We start from the raw sequence: 8522 nt of genomic DNA on the forward strand, positions 1-8522 counted from the left end.
TGTAATGCTAAGACGTGACATGACGTTTCATGAGCATGTTAGATGCATTGAGGTCCGTTAGACGTGAAGTCATCAGCATTGTCTGCACTCGCGGATGCAAGCTTGCGCCTCCAATCTGGTTAATAGCAGCTCGTGCCCCAAAATATTCTGGAACTATATTAGATGGCACAGTACTAGATCAGGGAAACGGCATTCTACATGATGTGGTCACCTGATGTGTTGGGTACTGCAACTAGAGCCCGCTTCCAGTGGTCGGTACCCTCAGATTGCATAGCGTGCACACACTCTGGGTTCTGTACCAGCTAAAAGGGTTGTAGGTAATGACTGGCCTCCTGGTCATCAGTTCTTGCACCCTGGAAGAGAAGATGCAGTATCTAAAGGTAGGTTTTCAATGTTTATTAGTAAAGATGCAACCTACAACTGAAGCATGGTATCCCTGTGCCAGTCAAAAAGCAACTGACTGAAAAGGAATCCTCACTCCAGTTCTAGAACATAGAGTGCTGTAAAGGGTTACATTCTCCATAAGTCATCTGTCCTTAAATCATAACATGTAGATATAACACTTTCCAAAGATAGAAGTCAAATTTCATCCATTGGTATGTTCTTGTGTAATTCACATTTTGCTTCTACACACTACAACAACATACATTATGGAACAGTGTGTCAGCCTATATCAGTACTGGCTAGCTTCATTTTGATTGACTGCATGTAGCCCTTTCAGAAGGAGCATATCCACAAACAAGGAAGTTCCCTTCAGTGGCAGTGTGGTTTTAATTTTTACTTTATTATTGCTTTAGTGTTATCCTTTGTTTGTAGAGCCTGATGTAATAGCAGGATGTTTTCTATCAGATGGGATCATAGGGCACATTACCAACTTTAACAGTTCATTTCTCCTGCCAATACTGTTGTGAATTCCCTTTTTAAATTGTCCTCTTTGTATTTTCACACAATAGCAGCTCACATGAACTCTGAGTATAAACTCATGAGGGTGAGAGATCTTTGCATACCTGTCATTGTTTCTTTCCTTCTTTCTTTCTTTCTTTCTTTCTTTCTTTCTTTCTTTCTTTCTTTCTTTCTTTCTTTCTTTCTTTCTTTCTTTCTTTCTTTCTTTCTTTCTTTCTTTCTTTCTTTTTATTTGCCTCTTTCTTTCCCTCTTTTACCTCTTTATCTCCCTATTTATTTCCCTTCTTTCCACTTTCTCTCCTTTCTTTCTTGCCTTCCTTTTTCTTTCTTGCCTTCCTTTTTCTTTCATGCCTTCCTGTCTTTCTTTTTTGCTGTCCTCTTTCTTGCTTTCCACTTTCATGCCTTCTTCTTTCTTTCTTACCCTCCTCTTTCTTTCTTTCTTTCTTTATTTCTCGCCTTCTTTCTCAAACTTAAGAGGCTGAAACCAATGCTAAACTAATTGGCTTTTTTAGCGAACACATTTTGATTTTACTAAAATAATGTGTATAACATAGTCGCCTGTAGGCGTTTTCACCCAGACTTCGTTCTTTAATCTGTGGTTCTGTTATTCACATTTTCCTTCCACCCACTCCAGCATGCATCAAGGGGCAGTGCACTAGCCCACTTTAGCCACTTGGTGACTTCACTATATGTTATGGCTTGCTACCCTTTAACCAGGAGCACATCAACACACAAAGTAGTTGCCTTCAGTGCCAGGGAGTGCTATAGCAATGGGTGTTTTTTTTTAAGACCAAAACAACATTTTTGCCTTTGACCACTGGTTTTGTTTTAGATTCATGTGGGCCCGGCAGCTTGCCAGACAATAACGTTTTGAAAAAACCATGACAACAAGACAAAAATTGTCAAAAGGCTAGTGGTCTACACCAGATCTATTGGCTTTGTTAATGCTTTAAAATGGGGATTGGTGTTTACAAACTCCTCTAACTTTGCAGTCAGAGAAAGAAACCTAAAGTGAATTATGCAACAGTCTTGCTGGGGCACAGTGAGTCTGAAAGGAAAGGCTGGAGGATGTAATTTTTAGGTTTCGCCTGCACCGCGCTTGGGCTGTGCTTGTGAAATCTATTGTATTTAATAGAATTCTTGAAAAGGGTCTTACAACCCACCCCCTTGTTTTTCGTTGGTTCCTGGGCTTGCCACTTCTCCTCCGTTTTTGTTGGCTGTAGCACTATTTCCTGCATTTACCAATGCTTGTTCCTCCTGTGTTTGTTCTTATTAGTGTCCTGAGGACCAAATACTATGTTCATCCACTTTGGTTTCGGAACTTCTTTTCTTAATTGATTTGCTACTTCATTCATAGCACGAACCCCAAAGAGGGTATCGGAGCGCTTCACAGGCAAGGAGATATTAAATGATTTGCAGCAAAACACTGGATGTTGTGCCTCACACCGAAACTCAAACCCTGATCACAACAACACACACCAGTCCCCTCCATGGCAACGTGCACTCACCAGTCCCCCTGGGGCCAAAGAAGGCACCTACTCTAGTTTACAGAGTCAGAGCGCTGACTTCTGGGTCTCTCATTTCCGGGACCTGACTGGGTCACTTCCAAGGGCGACTAGCCCACATTCGCCAGGAAGCAAGCCCTTCCCTCTTTTAGCTAGTTGTAAGTGTTACTGCTTTCCAGCTCCTCCCGGGTTGTTTCATCTGCTTGTTAGTCATTGTAAACTACCTTTCCGATTGGCTGTCCATGCTTTCAGTTTTGCTGAAGAGGTGAAGTAGGTCTCTATTCACAAACGTCCTGACAGATTTGATCTTATTGTCGTTGTCACATGTGTGGTGTTTGGTAGTAGCCAAGATACACTGTCACAATGGATTGTAGATAACATGTACAGTCAGGTGTGGGGAATTGTAGTCGCAGCCTGTGCATATCGTTATTCTGTGCCTTTTTACTTACGTCGTCATCATCAATTTCTAATACCATCTCTTCTCTTTATTGTATACCTTTCCGTTTTATCATGTTGATTTGTTTGCCTACTAAACCGTTCATTTGTCTTAATGTCGCCCCTGTATCTTTTTTCCGCCTGTTCCTTTCTCAGGCTTTATTTCATTTTGTGGTTTTTCTTTTATTCTCTTGACTTTTTATTTTCCCTATATTTTGGTTTGTTTAACCTTTCTTTATATGTGTGACTCACTTCATAGTTGGGTTTGCACCTTTAACCAGTGCTGGCTTTTCAGTCAATTGCACTAACAATGCTTAGATTTTAGGTCCACGCTTAAGGTGGTAAATTGAAAACTACCCTGAATGGAAAGTGCTGGCCAAAAATAAGTGCGCCGCATATGACTTGGGGGCACGTAGTCATTGTTTTTCTTGATTTCTTTGTTTTTTCCTTTAAGTCTTTCTTCTTCCATCTGTTTACTATATTGTCATATTTTCTCTTTCCTTACTATTCTATCTAGTTATTTGCCAGCGACTTTAGCCTACTCATTGCTTCGTGTATGCCAGTCACAGGCCAAGTCCCCACCCCTTGCAACTTACGGCCCTTGGCAGGACATGTAATTTAACCCCTAATTGAATATGAAGCTACTCTGTATTGAGGTCACATTTGAAGCCTTTGTTGGGTGTGTTCCATTTTGGATACTGTTGTGGAAAGAGAGGAGCACAAAGCAGGTGTAACACTCAGGCAAGTTTATTAAGACAATGAACAATGAACATGGCCCCCCCGTCTGTGTCTGATCGAAACTGGCAACATCCTTTCAGAACACAAGCAGGGAAACACCCAGAACATAGCACCCCAGTGAAGCATACACATCAGATTGCTGAGTGCAGCTAAAAAGCATGACAGATCACGAGCTGGGTCGCTGTTATTACATCACCTTTCCCCTTACAAAAAAAACATGAACCTACTACAAAAACAGCTTTCATCAGCTGGTTATTGTGACCCCCAATATGGCTTTAAGTTGAAGTCATTTTGGACATTTATAAGAACGCACACACTAATAGACAGTGTCTTCCACTGCTCTCTTCAAAGTAGTTCCCCCGATTTGGCTGACACCGGTATCCTAAGTTTCTATCTTTAAGTTGCTTTGGGACATTTTTAAGCAAACACACACACACACACACACCCACACACACACACACCCACACACACCCACACACACCCACACACCCACACACCAACACCCCACCCCCCCCAACCAGGTTAGCTTCTTGGAAGATCGTAAGCAGTCCGTTATGGTGCCTCCTTTTGCACTGAGGGAAACCAACTCTGGAATCCGTCAATGCTCAATACTGTCCCCGTTTTAATTCAATATCAGTATACGGTCCTTTACAAAAATGACCCCACAAAGCCAGTGCTTGATTCTATGTTTACATGGATAACACCCAGCTGGCCTTTGGGTTGTTTAATAACTCGCAGCAGGGGGTCCAATTGTACAGCACACCCATCAGTTGCTTATTTCTCATTCGCTAGTGGTATCGTGCTTACTACTCCTGGAGGTGTTGAAGGGTCCATAATATAAAATAAAATTGCATTACGTACACTCTGGGTATTATTAAAATCTATATTTTGGAAGCACCATTTTATCTTTAAACATCTTGTGCATTTTGTAGCAGTGTATTTTATACTGTGCGTAATACAAATTTAAAATAATGAACTACATAATCACAGTGCTTTCTGTTACAGGTTTGTCACTGGCTGTTACCTTGTAGCACTAAAAATGCTCACCAAGCTAAATCTTACAATAAAAAAATAATATTAATCACAATTGGCGAAACCTAATGCATTTACCAATGCTTGTTTGCAACAGACAGCAAAATGTAAATACCTGTAAATAAAATGTACACTTTCAACAGTTAGGAAAGCAAAAAAGAAGCACATTTTTTTAGTATTCTGAAGTGTGATGGAACAAAGATGTTATTGGGATCAAATCAAGACACTTTACTTGGCGATGCACAAATGATAAATATTCACTGAAATATCCAATTTCCTTGAATTATCATTTGTGTGCAATGTAGCTTTATCAGTAAAACTCTGTCTTTGCAAATGTAGTGGCGATTTCAGTGGGAAATATCCTGTTTGACAATGACAGTGTGCTACCACACAATGTTTTAGTTACACCAAAAAATTGCTCTATTACAGATAGGTGGGCCACAAAAGTTTGTAATTCTAAAAATTGGGTTGTGGTTCTAAACGTTTGCGAAGCACTGCCATAATTGATCCCTATTCGACGGGAGCAGGGTGAAGGCAGAATACGATTCACTATCCTCACCATCCGATATCTGGCAGACCATAAATCCCATATACAGTAAAGTGAAAATAAAGTAGCCCTCTTAATTCCATAGTTTTACATATTGAGAAATATCTGACCTTCATATAGTCCTTACTAAGTCCTAACTATAGGTAAATCCAACCTCATGTGACAAAAGAACGCACACAAGTCTCATTTGTTCACCACTTTTACAGAAAAATCAGCCAACATTCAGAAGTCTTGTGGGAAAAAGTAAGTGCACCCCATGAAAACATAAACATGAAAATAACATATTGCGGAAGCCCTCTTAGCAGGAATTTGAAGTAAACATTTTCTGTAATAATATAGTGGTCATTCACACTGGGAGGAATTTGGGCCTATTCCTCCTTCCCCACTCCTGACGCTTGATGTTTGAGGGCGTTTGTTTATATACAACTCTCCATAGGTCCTGCTTCAGAATCTGAATTGTAGGGAGGTTTGGACTTTGACTTAACCACTTAAAAATTGTGGTTATTTTCTTTTTCAGCATTCCACTGTAAATCTTTTGGTCCCTAACTCTTGAACCTGAAGGGAAGGTCGCATCAGCCAGATAGGCATGGAGACTGATGACAAAAGCAGTAATGTAGTGTTGCTTCTGTGTGTTCCAAAAACAAGAGGAACACAGAACATACTGTGCCCTAGATCCCTACTGTTGGTCTGTGAGAAGGACACATCTGGTACCAGCGGGCCTGCACACAGACTGAGCCAGGAACCAGGGCAACCGCAGGCCCGAGATGAATATCTCTAAGGAGGGGCTGCCTTGTACCTAGGGCACTGGGGATAGGAGCAGGAGCATTGCAGAGGAGGGCTCTGGTAGTGCACCTGCATGGTGCTTAGCTAGGTAGGATGCTGTATGGCCAGGGTAGGAATGAGCCCCACAGTCACTGCGCTTTGACTGCACATACGTAGTGACCTACATATTCCCGAACATCACTGCAGTCAAGCTGCCACATTGGTTGCTTTTATGATGATTGAGATTTCCGATCCTTTTGCTCACACATAGAAAGTCAGATGAATGCTGGTATTCTGAGGGAATCAAACAGAGTTATGGATGGGATGCTTAAATCAATCTCAGCCACTAGCAGTCTCTCAAGCCACATCTCAGTTGATTGTTTTTTACCTCCATGCCACTACAATACAGACACAGAAATATGCAAATCAGTCTTAACCCAGCCAGAACTGCCAGGCCAAGCCCGCCCCCAACTAGAACACAGGCAACTCAGGGCCGGCTTTGTCCCTTTTAGGGCTCATCCGCTAGGTGTAGCTTGGTTCCAGTGGCACAGTGAGCATGGGACCCACGTCAGGGCATAGAGTGGCAGAGATTAATTCAAGAATTCCATCCATCACTTGTTTGTATATTTTAGTGTGTCTGCCTATGTGGGACGGATATGCCCAGACAAGGGACCCATGCATTGGATTGGCTTTGCCATTATTGTAAAGATGTGAAACTAGATTCCTAGAGGGAAAAAAAACAGCTATCTGTTTTTGTGTCATTCTGTCTATAATGCTGTATTCACTATAACAATGAACCAGTTCAGGCGGCCCAACTTCAGAGCCATTGCAGAGCTTGTGCATGTATGCTGTGACAAACGTATGTTTGAGGAAGAAACCCTGTACAGATGTCTTCTAAAAAGACGTGTCTCCTCTCCTCCGTAGCTGAACAGTGACGGGAAAGCCTTGGAGCCCTGCCTCTCACTCGGTGGCCACAGAGCTCCCGTGGTCACAGTGGACTGGAGCACAGCCATGGACTGTGGGACTTGCCTCACCGCCTCGATGGACGGCAAGATTAAACTCACCACCCTACTGGCACAGAAGTCTTAATCAGGACAGCCAAAGAGCTGAATTCATATTGGCAATAATGACTGTTAATATCTGATGGATGCAGGAACGTCTGTTTGGAAAAGAGGGGGTGGGAGATCAGGACTGGAATGGACACAAATAATACAATATATTCTCGTTTTAGAGTTCAGCTTATGTCTTTGGGTTTTTATTCTGTTTTTAGATGTGTGGTGGCTTCAAACATCTCCCAGCTAATATGTTACACATTTACTGTGGTTTTTTTCACACTCTATCTGCAGCCTTCAATATTTGGTGTCTGTATTTTCTAATGAATACTTGCTCCCACGGGTTCCTCATCTAATGAAATTAATAAGTCCAGGTGTCATACTGGGTTTTCAAAATTTCGAAAGGGCATTGCCTATGCTCTAGTACAACCCCAGGAGCAGTTTTATAATTCTTTAGTTTTTTCATAGTTTTTTTTTATTAGACACCATGGACACTCCTCAGTTCAAGCCTTAAAAGGCTGCAAACATCCGGGTTCAGTTCCAGAATTCTCACCTCTGGTGCCTATGATGTTTTGGGCCAAACCCTTGACCCTGCACCCAAGCCTGTAAAAGAAAGCTACAGTTGCATTGTCAAGTGATTTCCTCAAGGTCTCATTTACCCCATCATACGGATCACCAAGCACAAAGTCACTCACCTTGCAACACTGCTAAAGAGATCTGACACCAGACTGAATTCTAGGCTGGATGCCAGGATGTTGAGCACTACCTCCTATTCGACTCACCTGCTGTACCTCCATTAAGGTTGCTGCCCCTACCACTGCCCTAGGCTCTGACGTTCTGGCCACAGCAGCAGCATTAGTCCATCTCTGAAGATACACCTGGTGGGCATCTGAAAGTCTGGCCCTACTTTATCTGACTGAATCAGCCAGGAATTGTGCTTAGCGACAAGCCTTCATGCTTTTAGCCTCCATGCTGGTGAGCCAGAACCTGATGACCACCAGGATACCGAAGAATCCAACAAGAAGAGAGATAAGTTGCTTCCTCTTCTCTATGCAGATGCAGGCCTGAAATTATGTTGTTTCCACCTTACCTAGTGCACCTTACAGATTTGATTTGTTGATGTAAATTCTGTTATGAAATGTGATTTGAAGCAAGGAGCATTGCAGGACGAGCTGGGGGACCAATAGAACACGGTGCTGCTCCTGGGGTTAATAGAACAAAGTGCTGCTTTACATGAGACTGCACTACAATAATTCATTACAAGGCCTTTACATTGACATATAAATATAAGGAGTGTGGACACTTCACTAAATCTTTTCTTCCAAACACTCCATGCCTTCTGAAAAGCTCTAGTTGTTTCCCTTTGTAATGCATGGTGCCACTAACATTTTGCAACTCCAGTGCAGGCCCAGAGCCTACAGTGAGCAAGCTGAGAGAGATACTGGTGCCACTCCTATGATAACATTTGGCCCTTTAACAAGGTGGTAGCAGCACCGGTCTTAGTTGTGTGAGAGGAGCCATCTTCTGTTCTATTTGTAAGAGAAGACC

General features: G+C 42.3%; 1 protein-coding gene across 5 annotated transcripts in view; it reads left to right on the forward strand.

Annotated features, from left to right (window-relative positions):
- Window positions 1–7159, forward strand: part of WDR91 (WD repeat domain 91) — a 178295-nt gene extending 171136 nt beyond the window's left edge. For all 5 annotated transcript variants that reach the window (XM_069227939.1, XM_069227940.1, XM_069227943.1 and 2 more), the window contains one exon: window positions 6847–7159. In XM_069227939.1, the coding sequence (XP_069084040.1) occupies window positions 6847–7011 (165 nt within the window). In that variant the 3' untranslated portion in view covers window positions 7012–7159. The remainder of the gene's footprint in view (window positions 1–6846) is intronic.
- Window positions 7160–8522: the final 1363 nt, after the last annotated feature.

Source organism: Pleurodeles waltl, chromosome 4_1, assembly GCF_031143425.1.
Source record: "Pleurodeles waltl isolate 20211129_DDA chromosome 4_1, aPleWal1.hap1.20221129, whole genome shotgun sequence".
NCBI classification, from domain to species: Eukaryota; Metazoa; Chordata; class Amphibia; order Caudata; family Salamandridae; genus Pleurodeles; species Pleurodeles waltl.